This window comes from Corvus kubaryi, unplaced genomic scaffold (genome assembly GCF_017639235.1).
Source record: "Corvus kubaryi isolate FWS band 111438036 unplaced genomic scaffold, C.kubaryi_AGA036_p1.0 37383, whole genome shotgun sequence".
Lineage (NCBI taxonomy): Eukaryota > Metazoa > Chordata > Aves > Passeriformes > Corvidae > Corvus > Corvus kubaryi.
Window position 1 is genome coordinate 2,443,986 of NW_024581125.1, and position 17,539 is coordinate 2,461,524.

The window sequence follows — 17,539 nt, forward strand, 5'->3', positions numbered from 1 at the left end:
ATTTCACAGTACTTCCTAAATGCTTTCACTCAAATGGGCTGTCTTTCCAGTTCTTCATGCACAGTAAGTTCAGCATTAGTAAAAACTGTCGTCTTGCTCTATTTTTTTAGGTGTAGTAGTTGTGAGTCTGACTGAACAAACCTGTGGGAATGCTTGGGGGTGGGTAGACCATGGTCCTCAATTATGAATGGCACAGGGACAAAAATGATTATGACCTGCAGTCATTCCAGGAGGCATTAGACCCATGAGTCTGATATCTTTTTGTCTGCTTGTTCTGAGTCAAGATAGTGCAGGTCTTTGCTGTCGGAGTGCAAGACAGTATGCTGAACTTGCTGCTGACAGCAGGTTAATTAAAACCCTGGCTCTGTTTGGATATCTCAGATGGTCTTTCTGGCTACACAGATTAGGTTTTCTTCCCTCTGTCAGGTTCAGGAAAGGTTTCTATTTAGCACATTCTCAAAATCCAGGTGCTGCCTGGAGAGCCCTGCGCTGCTCAGATTTCCAGGTGGGAGTGAGTGGGTACTGCACTGAGACCTGGCTGCAGGATTTCCATTCAATACTGAACTCTTTTGTGGGGCTGAGACAAAACTTGGTTTATGGAGCAGCTTAAAACTCCTCATTACAAAGAATTACAAAGTATTATCTCGTGGAAAGTCATACTCAGAAGATTTGGTTGAGTTGCTCTTCACTGGGCTCATCTTCGTTCTCAGCACAGCCATCCTAGTCTTGGATTGGATTTGTTCCAGCTGTAACAGCCCTCTGCTGACTATTCAGTACCTTGATGGCTAATAGATGGCTGCTTGCACCCAAGGGTACATCTGACTCTTGCATGTTTTAAAAAAACTTCCAGAAAGCCCACTTGCATTCTGGTAGAAAGAAGGATGCCTTGGAGACCTCGTATTCCAGCTTAAGCACCTCACTGATTTCTCTCTAGCAGAAACAGTTGTGTCTTCCTGCTGAGTGTGGAACTCATCATGTGCACTGGACCCTTTCCCAACAAACCCAGATTTGTAGGAGGAGCACACAGAGTTATTGGCATTTCTGAAAACACTCTTTGTGTGTTAGGGTGGACGAAATGTGCATGTCTAATTTGGTTTTGCATATTGGATTAAAATTCATCTTTTACTCGGAACAAAGTGGATGATTTCCCTTGTTCAGCTGGTTTGGATAAAGATGGATGTGAGCACCATTTGCCTAAAGCTTCTGTTTCCCATTCCTCTGCCTTACTTAAAAACTACAAATATAGTTTTCATCCTTTCTCTCTGAAAAGTAAATTACAACACTATCCTACTTGAAAATTTGTTGTTAGGTTGTGTTCCTTGTACTGTTCTTTTTTTTATGTATACCCTCTTTTCCCCTGTTTCAGCTACATTTGCTCACTCTCCTTAAGCTCGACAATCTGCTTAGTTGCAAATATTCAAAACTTTTAAACCATCTCTTGTGCTGGTGTTCCTTTTTCAGACCTCAGCTCCCAAGTTTGTCACAACTTAACTGTGCCACCTTAGCATGCTATAAATAGCCCTTCCTTCTTCAATGCTGCCTAATGATGGGACAGCATATCACAATGCTCTAGTAAGAAGCAACTGAAACAAGCTTAAAACTAGGAAAAAATTGTAAGTGAATACAGAAGGAGTAGCTGGAGCTCTTATTTGTACAGTTTAATTGGCAAAAAAATTTCTATATTTAACTGGGATGGTCTATATATTTATCTATGGTAAATATTCATGAGGTTTTTTTCCAACAGTCAAGAATCTTACTGTGCCTTTGGAGGGAAAAGCAGACCCAAATCTCTACTACTGACATGCAGTGATTTCCTCCCTCTGCTTAGCTCTCAGTGAAAGGTCAGCCAACTAGCCTCAAAGTGATTTTTAGTGTGTGTGATTATACATATATATATATATATCCCCTCTCTGGATGCATTGTTCAAAGGAACTTTATCTTGCAGCAGTTTGAATCGAATGTTGGCCTTGTTTCAAGGAAGGGCAAGAGCTACCCTGATGATGCATGACAAAGCAGGAACAGCATGACAATATTTAATGGGCTGCAACTCCCAGGACTGGGCAGAGATTTAACCAGTTATCTTTTAGTCTGCAGAGTTTTTCTGTCTTATTCCTGCACCATGCTCATTAGTAACATAGAAGAGTTTGGGATTGGTAATAGTGTAAAATACCGTCCTGGACTCTTCTGTGGGGGATTTTTGTGGATTGTTGTTTTCCTAAGGGGCTGTGCTAGTGAGCAGTGCTCAGCCAGCGGCACAGAAGGGTGCCGAGGTCAGACATCCCTTTCAGCTTAGTGCTGGCCAAAGCCTCCCAGTTAAGTCAGAGTGGAGACTTAATAATTTGAGCTTCTCTTTGGGCTGGATTGGGTTATGGCCTTATGTGGAATTACCTGCAAAGCTTCCTGGATTCCTGCTTTGCACAGGAATTCGTGGCTGAGAGAGCACTCTTCAAAGCTGCAGTGGTTTTGTGACCTCTTTAAATGTTTCATTGTTTGATGACTAAGCTTGCCAGATTTCAGACACTGAGTCAGGGCTTTGTTCTCGGTGACAAGCTTCCCCTCCATAACGAGCTCTTATTGTGCCTTTGGAGAGCCAGAGCTAAGTGTGTTGGGGAGAAGAGGATCAGCTGCAACAGCCATTAATCTCAAAAAGGGCAAAGCAAGCAGAATATTCCCCAGAGTGCTGGTAGAGGCTCCTGTTTGCTGGTGGCAATTATACCTGTTCTGCAATTTCAGGCTTCCCTCCCCTCACTACTGTCCTGCAGCAGCAAAGTTGTGTGAAGGAGGAATTGAAGCCATGGCTGAGCTTGATGTGTTTATAGCAAATCACCTCTGTCTGAGGAGTGCTAAAAGAGGAAATCAGTCTTGAAGCACAACTAATAACTATGAGGTGCCACATACAATCAATAGATTTCAACAAAATTGGCAAACCGACTAAAATCTGACTGAATTGGCTATAATGTGTTGTGTGGAACAGCACACTGCGGGAAAATGAGATGCATACTCAGATTTTGGGAGTGCAAGGGAGCCGTGGTTCCCAAGTAGGAAGCAGATAGCTTTTTCTGTAAAAGCACAGCCACATCAAGCTCCCATGTTTAATGCACTACGGAGAATCTTCTGACGTGTCTTTTATGGCAAACAGATAAGCCAAAAATACATTTTTTGGTTACATGACTGCAATGAAAGATTAAAGCTGAAATTTCTGGGTCTTGCAAATGATATCAAAGTGCATCTTGAAACAGTTTAACAAGGATGTGGTTTATTTAACTGAACATTCTGCTCTGAACATCCCTTACTCCTCAGCTGAATGCAACAGCTTGTAATTCTGTATCCATCTGTCTTGGATGCAATTCTTACTTTAAGCTTTGTGCTTTTAGCTGAAATTACATATTAATAAGAAGGTGGGAGGGAAAGCTACCCAGCTAATATGCATGGTTAGTTAAGAATCAAGTCACATTTTATTTACTTAAACCCATCTGTGCTTGTTTTGCCAGTAATATATTTGGTCTGCGGCCTGTGGACTATGCAGAAAGTGAAAAGATGAAATCTGTGCTAATGTTACCAGTGAAGAATGAATCATTTTCACTTAACCAGCCCTCTGAGGTAAATGTCTGTGTGGGTTTGTTTTTGTGTTTTGCTTTTTAACAAAAAAACGGCCATGTGTTCTTCGTTGAAGTATTGAAGGCTTGGCTGTAAGTACAGTGCGTCACCTGCTTTACAGGGAGATTTAAAATAGGCTGGGAAACTGTCTTGGACAGTATTTCTAGGATGTATGTGGAACACTGACAAGCTATGAAGTTCTGTGTTAGAGCTTTATCTGGGAAAACAAAGGATGTTTCTTGTAATGTGGTTTTATTATAGGAGAACGAGCCTGTGCTATTCCTCAAGTATCACTGCTTGAACTTTACTATTGATGTTGTTTTTCTGCATAGCTAAATTTGTTCTACTTACCAAACTGTCTGCAAGCAGCAGCAGTCTTTGTTCCAGGTGCTTTTTGTGTCCCCTTAAAAGGCTGTTCCACCATCGTCCTTTGTCCAATAATGAAAATACCAGCTCAGCAGTTGAAAATAACTTTAGGGAGATTGTTTTGGGTTTGGTTTTTTTTTTCCCCTCCTCCTTTGGACAAAGACTTGTCAGGACTTGTATCCAGAATCAGGTACTCAGACCTAACAAGTTACTGCATTATGAAATGCTTTGTGCTTCCTAATGAATGAGGATTAAGCTGACCTGGCTGATAGAAACAGCCCTAATCTACTCCAGCCTATGCAGCCTGCTATGATCCCTCCTCATTGAGGGCACAATATACCCAGTGGCCAAAAGTAAACTGTTGCAGCTAAACCAGGACTAATGTGGCTGTTCCTCCTACCTGTAGCAAATGTGAGATGTGGCTCTTCTGTGCCAAACCATTTTGGTATTTGCATTTGCTTTGGGGTGAGTGTGTGCCAGGGGATGGCTGCTGGCTCACTTGGATGATTTGATCCAGAGCCTGAGGCTGTGGGGTAACTGGATCTTAAAGATGTGTCTGTGCTATGGAATCTGGAGTATTTAGGAAAATCCAGGAGCTAAAGTATTCTACCCTTGTGAGCATAAAGCTCCTCTTACTTTGCATTAGTACTGTCCGCATCAAAAACCCCACTTCAGCATTCATTGCTTACAGGGCAAAGTATTAGGGATCTTGACTAAATGGAAATGCAAATATTAATTATAAAGGTTGCTCAATACCATATCTGTTGTTAATACTTTGCTAAAAGTAGGTGGTTTTACTACTTAATTAGGAAATTTTTTCTCTTCAACACTGCAGTCTGCCAAGCTGTTTACACGGTATCCAACCAGCTCTATGTGTGCACCCCAGTGTATTTAGAAAGCACCAAAAAGGGCAAGGGAGGAAAAACTGATCCATGAGGTGTTTTGGTACCTTGCATAAGCTAAATGAAGTACCTCTAATGTGAAGCTTTTTTCCTGTGGAGCTGATTTGTTACCTGGAGATTTATTCGTGGACCCTGTCCACTAAGCTTGCCATGAATTGTGTTTCAAAATGCTTATTCTTGAGAAAGAAAGCTGTCCAGTAAGTAAGTTGCTTTCCTTATGTTCCCAAACATTCAGCTTATTGCAGAATTTTCTGTTCACGCAGGCACTGAGCTCCAGCCAGCCAAGAAATGGACCTCTTGGTGTACTGGGGAGCAATCTTAGTGCAGAGCAGCAGAAATTGCTGAACAAATTAGCAACAGTCCTGAAGGCCCAGAGGTGCACTGAATTTAACAGCAGAGGTATGGAGTCTTGTTGAAATGTCTCTGTCCAAATATAAGTAATTACAGTTCTGCACTTTATCTGTTAAGATACTACCTGCAACAGGGTTTTTTATCGCTCCTGGGAAGTGCAGTTTCTGAAATCCCTGAGTTGTAGCTGTAGTGGAGTGATGGTGTGTTTTGCATGTAAACACATATAAAGCTTGTCTGTCTACCAAGGCAGGAAGTTTCTCGGGGAGCCACAGTTTGGCAGTTTATTGTCTGTTATTTAAAATCCCAAAGCCTCCTCAGAGACCTCTTTTCTTTATGCCTCTTTTACCAACTTTAAGGTCTCTGCTCTGTATGAGACATCCTGTAAAGGTTTTACTCTCCAGAAGTGAGCCTTGGGCAAATGGTGCCTTGAGAAAAGAGCATGGCATTGATTAAAAGTTGACATGTCTTCTCACGTGCTACCCTCCTTCAGACTTTGTTCTTCATTAAATTGGTGAAGCCAGACTATGGGGTTTGCTTGAGTTCTTTTCCCCTCTTTGAGGATGGGAACATTATCTTAATCCTTGGTTAGTTTTCCTTTGGAGTGCTTGGGAACAAAATGCTAAGGTAATTTCCCCCTACCATCTTTCACTTCTGGGTTACTACTCCAGAATTTTGAGTGAAGTTCTGTTAGCTCATCTGAAGATTTAAGTGTTAGCGTAGAACTATAAAACCATCCCTTTTTCACAGCAAGTGTACGTTGAAACCCACAAAATTTCTAATAGCTCTTCTACTAACTCGGATCATAGTGTCAAAAATCACCTCCTTGCGCTGGAAAGAGTGGCTGATAAATTATTATGGTCTGGTTATTCTTTAAATAATGATTGATTGCTTTTCAGCCAGGCACGGTTCTGATTTTCCTGTGCTTTTAGTCTTACTGATGTAATCTTTCTCCTAGTAACTCATCTTGTTATCCCCGATGTTCCAATGCCAAGTACTGTCAAATGCATGATGGCTGTTCTGACTGGATGTTGGGTCCTCAAGTTTGAATGTAAGTATTAAATATGTGGGATTCCTTGGGGTTTCTAACCAGAAATTGTAGATGGGATTCCAAGGAAACTTTTTTTTTTTAACTGCCCTGATATCAATGCTATCTTAACACAAAGTGCAAGGGATTGTTTTCAAATCTCGTGAATGACCAGAAATTTAATTGAATATATTTAATTAAATGTAGCTACTACTTCCTTGGTAAATTAGTGCATTTCATCGTTAGGTGTGTTGGATAGGTCATAGTGTAAGTGTCAGTAGGGAGTGAATTTCTTCCTTGCTACATTAAGACTGACTTGGAAGATTATGGAAGATATCCTGGGAGAGAAGGAAGGATTTTATTGAATTCTAGGATTTGTTATGAGCAGTTTGCATTGAAATTGAGAGGAGACTTTGGCTTGTTTGGGATATATGCTCCAGGCCTGTAGGAAGTAAGCTTATGTTTACATACAAGCAGAGATCTATTGAAGGTTGTAACTTCTAACCCAAGTTAGTATGCAAGTCATCTTTCATGCAGTCTGTAATTAACGTTTATAACAGTGCATGCTTTTTTATACAGCTGTTCTGTGGACTTAGACCCTAAATTTTGATTTTTTAGTTTATTCTTTCTGATGTATTTCTTAGTATGTGCTTTCACAGTAGTTGCAAAACCCATCTTCTTCCCCTTGACCTTTATGGCTAAGTCCCTTTAGCTAATAAGTACACTACAAATGAGTTAATTACCCGTGGAAAACTCACAGACAGATTTCATCCCAGTTTTCCACTGTGTGGCTAAACATCAGAACATAAGGATTCTTTAATGATCTGGATTTTCCGCTCACTAATGTTCATGAAAACACTGTGAAGAGCCTCAGAAGGTGCAAACTAAAGCACAGCATCAGGTTGAACACTGGACTCAGGGTGTTCATTTGGCTTCCAGACAGTTTGTTCCATGCTGGTTTTTTTGACTGAACACCATGTTTCTGTGGTGAATCCCGTGGCAGGTGCTTGGCTTCACTCAGCCCAGAAGGTTTGCATGCATTCTGTCCTACATGCTGCCTTTATTTCATTTCATCTCCCTGCTAGTCAGATGCTTAGAAAACTTCTGAGTGGAAGGGAGATTTCATTAGTGAGACCTGAATTTAAATCTTCATGGAAGAACTTTTATGTTTAGAAGTGATTGGAAAAGAAAAAAAAAATTAATGAAATAGTCCGGGGGTTATTCAGGGAATATTTTTATGGGGTTTTTTTGCAGCTGTGTTTTATTTTATGTTGTTGGTACTGATTAGTACAATCCTGACTGCTAATGCTCCCAGCTTAGTAAGCAACATACTACTTAAAAGCGAGTGATTCTCCTCCCTAGTGGGAAATGTTAGCAATAACTCATGGGGTCTGATGCAGCTAAGTGCCTATAATTAACAGCACCACTCCATCTGTTCCCACCAGTCTGTTATCAGTCTTCTTCAGAGTCATTACAAGTTAAAGATTGTTATAACAAATAATGGGACTCCTGCTGATGGAACATTTGTCTAGGAAAAAGAGGTCCTTGCTTTTCTTTCCCATTTCCATTTATCGTGGCTTTTTGACTTCTATTTGGATAAGTTTCCTTAAATGTGATGCAAATAAACTTCCAGAAGTATGTGCATTTTCTGGTTATATAATAAATTTAAGAAGTTGTTTGCGGTTCACTGTTCTAAACCATTCACTTAAAGTGAATTCATGTTGAAAAAATTCACTAAAATATTTGAAAAAAACAAAGCTCAGTGAGGCACTTAATGAAGTGCTGACTGTGCATAAATGAGTGTTTGAATTTTTTTTTACTACAAGGTAAGCTGCATTTCACTGTTATCCCTAAAGTTGTATTTATAGCCTACACATTATACCACTTCTTAAAGAAACATCACAAGCTTGCAAAAACAGTATTTCATTTGAGAGTCTCTTATGTTAACTCTTTTGTTACAGCAGGCTGTGAATCTGTTTCTCTCATAAAAAGCAGTTTCCTTCTCTTGGATGATTCTAGGATACTCCTGTTTCCATGTGTCTGTACATGCAGATCCAGCATCCTAATGGTATTGGTAGAGAGGTAATGTGGAATTTCCCAGCAGAGTTTGAGCTGAGTCTTGGAGAGCCAAGACTCAAGTACATATCCTCAGTTTTGGAGTTCCCTTTTGTCTTCAGGTGGGAGATTAGGATGAAAGGATGTCACCACTGAGAAATAGTAGATCTTCACAGAAGAAAAATTGCATGTTACCAGTTGCTTTTCCACCTTTTCTGTAAATGACACGGTGTCAGCAGTGCATGCACTTCCCAGGCACCAGAGAATTGAATTGAGGCAGTGTTGTCACTGTGCTCCTTGCCCTTGGCCATATCTTTCACTGGTTTCATTATTTTATTGCCTTTATTATTTCTGGGATGGTAATAGGGCACGAAGTGGCGAGTCATTATCCTTCTGCGAGTGGGCTGAGACAAAGATTCAAGTATCACTGTATTTCCTCTAAGCTTTATGTGGAGCATAGAACAGTGTAATTAAAACCAGCAGAAGTCTTTAATAGCTTTTCAGCTTGCTTTTTTCTTAAAGTTACTGTCATCTGTTAAAGCAGGGAATGAAAAATGATCTCAGTAACGATACGCATTGAAACAAGCTTGTGTCAGTCCTGGCAGTGAAGTGTCTGGCAGAATTCTAAGCATCTGATTGCTCATTCCTTCCTCTGCTTTGCTTACCTGGAGCAGCAATGATTCAGCTCTGATCATTATAAGGAGACAGAAAAAACTGCTTTTCCTGTAAGGACTCGCAACAACAGGGAGTTGACTGGAAGAGCTAGAGGACTGCATGACTGACATTTCAAGGTGAAAACATCTTTTTGAATTTCCTGTGCCCATCCTTGTTTAGGCTGTTAGAGCAGAGGAGTGCAAAGCTGTTTGAGCTAACTGCTCCTCAGGCTGGACTGTCTCTCTTTCATGCATAAAGATCTTGTAGGTAACTGGCTGATTCTCAGCAAAGCCCTCCCTCCTTAAAACACCCCAAATTTTTGATCACTGGAGTTTCATGTTCTGTTTGCACTTGGAAACTTACTTCAGCTGCCTCCTGCAAAAGGACTCATAGCTCTGAGAGGCTTTAGAACTCTCCAAAGTGCAGGTTCTGGTTGTATTGGGTGTGCAGCTGAGGGCAGTGCTTCAAACCAGCAGGGGCTGAACTTCCCACAGTGTCTGCACCTGCTGGAAAGGAGCTCACAGTTTTACACTGTGCTGGGGTTTGCAGAGGAGAAAATGGGCATGAGAATATCTTAAATGTGGTGTCTGCTGAGATTGGAAGTGGGTTGGTTTGAAATAAGGTCTAGAAGAAAAGGAAACCTTGGTGTTTCCAAAGCTCCCTCCGTTCTGTGTCATCCAGGTACTCAGTTTTTCATATTTGTGGCAGTCCTTTGTTCTAGCTCACTCCTGGTTTGAAGAAAACATTGCATTATGGAAGCCCTTTGTAAGGAAGAGGATGGGAAATACAACCTCATTCATTAAAAAGCCTGTGATGGGATCCAGAGGATGAGCACTCCTGGTGGAATTTAACCTGCCCTTTAGGAAGGGCTACCTTCAGACACTTTGATCACTCTAGAAACAGCTGTGGCCAGTAGGGTTTCTTTCCAAAGAAAGTAAGACACCTGAGGCTTCAAGAGAAGGAATGATTTTCATATCACATGCTCCCAGCTTCTGGGAATGTTTCGGGACTTCCTAAGCATCTGTTCCGTTGTGTTCAATAAATATCACCTGGATTAACTTGTAAACTACCATTCTTAAGCAGATTCACTTCAGTTTCTGCAGATCGTGTGTCATTTCCATGTGATAAAAAACCAGACTGCTCTTGTTTCACCAATGACATCTTTACCTCATGCCATGAAAATCTCTGAATCTGAAGTCACTTTATAAGCATGTAAGAGACAGTATAAAAATTCTTTCCTGTGCTGTAGTAGAGGCCAATAATGCTGTTTATGAAAACAAATTGAAGCCAGCCATGCCAAATTCCCCTAAAGCTTTCTTTCAGTCCAGATTTCTTCCTTTTCTAGGGAAAAAAAAATCCCACCAAGCTTTACTCAATCTGCATGTAAGTTTTAAAACCCCCAATGCAGATTGAGCTAAGGAAGTATCAGTTGCAGTCTCTACTAGATCTTGGACGTGTAGTATTTCATCTTCTTTGTTGCTATCATGTATTCCTAAATTACCTTCAGCCATTCTGAGGGATTTTTGGGACTAACCTCTGCTCTTTGCTTTATTAATGCAAATCCAACAAAACTCCACTAAGGCTAATTGAGTTACTGAGAGATACCCCTGAGTATCTGTGGGTGATTACAACTTGTTCTTGGCAACCAGGTTTTTTTTGTACTTCATTCTCTTCAAATTGTTTTTGCTGATGGAGTTAGTTTCATTACAAACCAATAAGACTTACATGAATAAGGATTAGAGGGCTCTGATCTTAAATTTTTCAAATAATGATTTCTTTTATTTCCAGTACTAGCAGCTGCACTTGTATCAAAGGTCAATTAGAGTGGACACCCTGTTAACCTGCTTGCTCCTTAGATCTGGAAGGTGAGAAGGCAGGGGCAGCTGCTCAGTGAGGTAATAAGGATCAGTGTAAGTAGTGATGCTTTACTGATCTTGTTAATGAGGGGAAAAAATGAGCGGTGCTCTGCTTGCCAAGTGTGGTGGCACCAAGCTAAATGCGGACGCATTAAGCTAAAACTTCTTTCTGCCATGTTTTCTAGGGACTTTAATGCAGGCCTGGGTTTTGCTAAAAGTTGGTGCAAATGACCTTGTTTATACCTAAAACTTGCAAGTTTGAAATCAGCTCTTTAAGAGGCTCTGAGGCTTGTGATGTCCTGTATTTCTAGGGCAGAACTCTGCATGACCCCTGTGCCCATGGGATCTGGCCCCACAATGGTGTTGTGTCAGGCCAGCTTCATTCATCAGTGCTTGCACACTGAAGCTGGCACTGCAAGGCAGCTCTAGTCCGTGAGAATTGAAATGCCACTTGCCTTCATACAAGTTGTACCCTTTCATGGGTGATTGATCCAACTACTGAGATTAAACTAAAGGGCCATTAACACGTGGTTGTAATAATCACCCTCTTCTCTTTAAGGAAGAGAACATGGATAAACCTGAACAACCTCAAATTTAGATGGTCCAAACTTATCGGCAGTAGTATTAGGGAATAAGTCAAGATTGGCTGAGACCCTGTGCAAGTGGAATGGCCTTATTTTAGAACAGAACAGACTTGATTTTTAGTCAGGCTGGCTGGTCAAGAATGCACAGACTGCAAATGTGTGGAGGAAAAGAACACAACCCTGATCTCCACCTCCTTGTAAAACTACAGGTGTCTTCTCAAAAGTAAGTTAGGTTCCCTTCCATTTTCAGAGACCTTCTTTAGGGCGGTCCTTGTCCTGAGATTCAGTCCTGTTCTGAACATTTTTTTGCATAAGTACTTAAGGTGTCCATCTCCGTTTCAGAAGGGAGATGGTGTCCTGATCATTTTTTAAATTAGGATAATAGCAATTATTTTTTTCAGTCCATTCATTTGACCAGTGCCCTGGCATCAAGTTCTCACTGGTGGCTTTTCAATATAGTGCTAAAGAAATGAGAGTCTGATCTCAGGACTTTTGGGAGTCAATTAAACATGGCTTCTATTTGAAATCAAAGGGAGATTTTGACTTAAGTGATGTAATGTCAAAAGAGCTTCTGGAAAAGTCCCTGTAGAAGTAGCAGACTGATACACCTGTGGGTAAAGTATGGAGTTTTATTTCCTTTTATACATTATCTTAATCAGTATGATACTCAGTTGGGTGAAGAGACCATTAAAAGGGAACTGTCTTGTTATCCAGCCACTTATACACACGTTAGCAGCTTTAAAGTGAATAATGCCTGCTGAAGGAAGTGACCTGGACTATACTGAATGGACTCAACTTAGCACTCAGTTTTCACAGAAACTAAAATCCCTAGCAGTGGAAAAAAAAAAAACAGGTTGGAAGGGCCTGCAGTGTGTTCTAATCTTCTGTTTGTATCCCTGCTCTCAAGTGTGAAATTGGGATATTATTGTTTTAAGCACAAGATCATTTTGTGGTGGTCGATACCATCTCCTGGAAGAATGGTAAAACTTGTGCATTCCTGCTGCTTCCAAATGACACCATAACACAACCAAAGCTGATTATGCTGTCTTTGAGAACCTCACTTGTGCTATTGCATCCATTAGGATTCACTGCACCTGAAAATGATAATGGAGATTTAGAGATATAGAAGCAAGTGGTGGCTTGACACTACATTTTGTGTGGAGAGGGGGGAAAACAAACAGGAAAATAATCTTTTGTTAAAACAAATGAATAATGAATTAGGTAGAAAAACAGCTTAAGCCCTCTCTCATTTTATCTCAAATATGAGAACAGGAGCATGTTCCCCTTTTGTTTCTTTTTTTGTTATGATATTTGACTTCTTTAATTCTTTAATGCAAATTTTGTAGCATGCAGGAGTAGTTGAACAGAAAGGAGCCACTTGGCAACAAATCAGTCTGAACAAAATCTGCAAAGGACATACTGGTATCCATCACTTAAGAGTATTTTGCTTTCCTTCCTCTAGTCAGGAATCCTTCCTCCATGGATAGATAATCCTTGACTGTTCACCTCAGTGTTGTAAGCACCTTCCCCAAACACTGGTTGCTACTGCATCAGTTTTTCTGGCCCATGTGTCAGAGCAAATTCTCCTTCTAGATCTTGTGTGAAAAATATGTTCACTAATTGAAAATGTACTATTTTTCCATCACCAAAAAACCCCAGAGGGTCTGTTGCTCCATAAAGGGGTGTGTGTGTGTAGGCCTAACAGTGTAGCCTCTTAAAATATTTATGTCCAGGGAAAATACCTGGGCACTGAGAATGCATACTCTTGGCTTTTTATGCTATGTGGAAAACACAGCTTTTGTGTCACAAACCTGTTAAGACACAGATCTGGCCTGTTTCTAGCTGGGAAAGAAAAGTTAAAATTAATGAGAATGCTGATCATGCAGACACTTGGCTGTTTGCATGCTTCCAGTTTCTCCAGGAAACAGATGTCTGCCTTGTGATTCTTGTGGGCACAGTGAAAACAGGACACAGGTGGATGAGTCTCTCTTCTGGCCCTGTTGGAGGACTGTAATTACGTGTGACAAGGAACTTTGAGGCTTTCAGGCTCCTTGGAGGACCTGGCAGTGTGAAATGGACTGATGTATGTATGTGAAACAGACCTCACTGATTTTGCATTCTATGACATCAACACTCCGTTAACATTAGTCACTTCCCTGACTTCATTTTTTTTTTTTCAGGCAAGCAGCAGTTCAAAAAGACATTGTAGTCTTTTGTATTCATTCAATCTTTTATTACTTTTGTATCCCATTTGCTTCATTTACTGATGCTGGCACTGGATGCTCAATTTGTGATGTACTTACTGTATCAAACCTCATCTCTGTAGTGAAAGTCCTTGAAATCGAGCTTTTGATGGTGGATTGAAATAAAGCATGCTCTTAATGAAAGGACAGTTCCGTTCTTGAGATTAGATGAGACTTCTTCCTTTATTGTAAGTGGCACCCATTAATATCTGTATTTCCTTGGAGGGAAAGGATAGCAGTGTAAGTTAGAGGCACATGGACGCAGGAAGTCTTGTTGAACTGTGGTGATTTAAAATAAATAAATAAAATGTGAAATAGCTTTTAGATTTATTTTTGAGTTATGAGTACTGAAATTAAGTTATCAGTATTCATAGCTGTTATCAATAATGAATATGTGAGTTGCCTTTCTGGAAAATCCATGACTAGGTTTGCCCTTCTAGTTCATGTTAATTTTCCTTGAAGGAATGAACAAGTGCAAATAATCAATCTGATACTTGTACAGGGAGGGAGGTATTTGCTGCAATATTCAGCCAGTAGTAATTTTCTGTAGGGGTTTATCTTTTTTGATGTAAGCACTTTGAAGGACACCTACTACCCAAAATGTGAATTCCCATTGCATTTTGTGAGTTTGTATGAACTGACAGCAAATTACTGAGAGTTTCTTTCAAGATCTCTCTGGATTAGATATTCCTATCCATTGGCTACTTACTGCCATGGCATCCAAGTACCTTTGTCAGTTATATTTCTCTTCATAGCCTTGGACTTCTTTCCTTTTTAGGGTCAATCCTCCACATTTCTCTTTTGAGTTTGTTCAGTTTATATTTTTTATGTACTGTGGGTTTCCTATTTTCCCGGTGCAAATAAGTTGCCTGAATTAGAAACACTGTACAAGGAGTGAGGTGCTATAAAAGTTACGGCCTCGGCCACGTTGTAAATCCTTGTGCAACCGTTTTCAAAATCAGCTTTGCAAACTTTTTCCTGGGTAATTCTTATTAATGACTGCAATGTACATGCAGGCAAAATGTTCCATCCTTGAATGGGTGACCACAGCAATTCCTCTCCCCGGAGTGAGGTCAGGCAGTACGCTTTATGGACGTTAGCAATGCATTACCATCAGTGCATTCTCTATTGGAAAAAATAACTGGCCTTAAAACAAGGTAAAAACATGTTGACTCTAAAAGACAATCTCATTATGCAGCAGTGCTAACAGAAATGAATGCCACTGTTAAACCCCAGCATAAATCTCCAGTTCGTGCTGATCCTGGAGACCTTGAAATCCCATCTGATTTGTTATTTGAGGCCGTAGCTGCTCAGAAGCAGCTTTGTGCTTGCCTTGTAATTGCTCTTCATCAGGCAGTTGTGTCCATTTCATAACTGCCGTGTTGGCTCTGCATGCTGGCTTTGAGCTTCCCGATGATCAGCAGTTTGACATTTGACATTAAGTGGTTGACCTTTAGAGGGTAAGAGGAAGAGCTAATAATTTCTGGTGTTTATAGCACTGATTTTAGTGCCATATTACTTCTCTCCATCTCACTTTGCATCTTCAGGCACTGTTGTAAATTTTTTTGGGTTTTAAAAGCAAATTGCTAAAGCACAGAAGCTTTGGTGCTGTGTGGATGTATGTCTTGCGCTGTAATAATTTTGTCTTAGCACAGCTCTTTATTCCCTAAAATGACATGCAAGCCTCTCTTGAAGCCTGGGGTCTCTAACTTTTGCCTCCCTTATTGTGGTATTTGTAGGGGTACAAGCCTGTCTGCAGAGCTGTGTTCGAGAGCAAGAAGAGAAGTACGAAGTCCAAGGTGGCCCCCAGCGAGGGCGGCTCAACCGGGAGCAGCTGGTGGGTTTTATTGCTCCAGACAGCCTGGATTAATGACCTGGGGCTCGGGCAGCTCTGCCCTTTGCCACACGCAAAGGTGCAGGAGATGTAAAATTTTAATGTGGTCTTGTACAGAAATTTGATTATGTGCAAGGTGATCCAAAGAGCTGTGAACACCCATAAAGCTGTCATTTTTCTCCATTAGTGGAGATGTTGCTGTAACCTTGTCAGGGGAACACTGTATTGCACTCACTGTATTACACCTGATGGGCCAGGAAGTGATGTGCTTCTGCCTTCTCTGCTCAGCTTTAGAACACAGTTTGGAAAGTTGAAAGAAAAATGTTTTTATTACTATTTGTTTCCATTTAGGGCCACTTTTATATTTAACTGGGATCATTCCTGGTTACTTGCTGGATTACACTGGAGAATTTATTAACTTCATTGTAACAGTAGCTGTAAATATTCCTAACTCATAGTTCAAACCCCATTGTGCTGGAAAGTATTTAAACAGAAGCAAGGATTTACCACATAAACAAGCTTTTCTTGGTTGCATACTTACCCTTAGAACCTTGCATGTTACTGTTCTAGTGTCCAGTGGTGCTTATTTTAAATTGTAGGTGTTTTGTATGCTCTGATTTTTCCTTTCCGCTTTCTTCCTCTCTGTCAGTTGTGAAGTCCTGTATTTATGCTTGGTTTTTTTTCCCCCCCCACATAGCTGCCTAAGTTGTTTGATGGATGCTACTTCTATTTTTTGGGAACTTTCAAACATCACCAGAAGAGTGATCTGCTGGAGCTGGTGAAAGCAGCAGGAGGCCAGGTCCTGGTTAGGCAGCCCAAACCAGACAGTGATGTGACACAGACCATCAACACAGTGGCCTACCATGCAGAGCCCACCTCTGACCAGAGGCTCTGCACCCAATATGTCATCTATGACGTGGCTTCCAAGTTCCAGCCGGAGAAGATCCGGCAGGGCAAGGTGTGGATGGCCCCCTCCAGCTGGCTCATAGACTGTGTGATGTCATTTCAGCTCCTGCCTGTGAAGTGAATATCAAATAGCAGCATCTCGAGAGCAAGGCTTTAAAATGGGCTGAATCTTGAGCAGCTGGGACACGCTGGCAAACGCTGCTCTGAAGCTGTGATTTGGATTCAGGGGAGCTTTGAGCATTTAAGTGAGTGACTAAGATAACTGATGTGCTGGAATAAATGAATGTGCAATGGAGGAGAGGATTGTAAAGTGTGCCTTGGCTTATTTAGTATGTTTTATTTTTACACCAAACTTAATAAATGCTTAATAAATCACTGACTTAATAGATCACTGACTTTTTGTAACTGGGATTTTGCAAAATGAAACCTTTTACTTTCTTGATTTGAACGAGCCCTTTGTAGGCAATTGAGCATGACCCCTTTTATGTTGTGTTTAACATCCATTGATAAAGATCTACTGTATTTATCAAGATTTTCCAGGCCAGAATTTGTGTTTTTTAAAAAATGGACTCCATGCATTTGACCCTGTGCAGACATGTAAAGTGATATGTGACATTTATTATAACTTCTTACAAGTGAATTTTGCTGGAAATTCTTGGCATGGGATAAGTCTTGGAGAAATCAGAGTTAAATTAATGGCCTGAACTCATCTGGAAGTAGACAATTTGAGAACACTGTATTTAAAAATCTTGGTCTAAAATTTACTTATTTGTAAAAAGGTGAATGCTTTACTCACTTCTGTCCTCATTTATGCTTGTAAATGTGTAACTAGAATTCAGTTCTATTTTCTGAAGGCTTTGAAGCATCAGGTTACTTATTAAATTATTATAATAAATATTTTTGTAAATTTGGATGGTTGCTCTCATGGCTACTTTAAAGAAAAAAAATAGTGATCACGAAAGAATTAGGCTTCACTTTGCACAGTTGCACCTAAACAGCTGGCTACACTGGATCAATATTTGATTATTTCATATTTATTACAATATTTCTCATAATGGCTCAGAAGTTATTGTCAGAATCTTCCTCACTCTGTGCTCTTGTGTAATGTTTTGTATCTTAGTTTGTGAATTTGTAATTGAAAAATGGTGTCTTGGAATAATACACAAT

The 17,539-nt window shown here is 40.4% G+C and overlaps 1 protein-coding gene across 1 annotated transcript in view; it reads left to right on the top strand.

Annotated features, from left to right (window-relative positions):
* BARD1 (BRCA1 associated RING domain 1) overlaps positions 1-17,283 on the top strand; it is a 40,762-nt gene extending 23,479 nt beyond the window's left edge. The window contains exons 7-11 of the mRNA XM_042035422.1: positions 3,492-3,600; positions 5,129-5,264; positions 6,172-6,264; positions 15,372-15,469; positions 16,164-17,283. Coding sequence (XP_041891356.1) covers positions 3,492-3,600; positions 5,129-5,264; positions 6,172-6,264; positions 15,372-15,469; positions 16,164-16,493 — 766 coding nt within the window. The 3' untranslated portion in view covers positions 16,494-17,283. The remainder of the gene's footprint in view (positions 1-3,491; positions 3,601-5,128; positions 5,265-6,171; positions 6,265-15,371; positions 15,470-16,163) is intronic.
* The last annotated feature ends 256 nt before the right edge of the window (positions 17,284-17,539 follow it).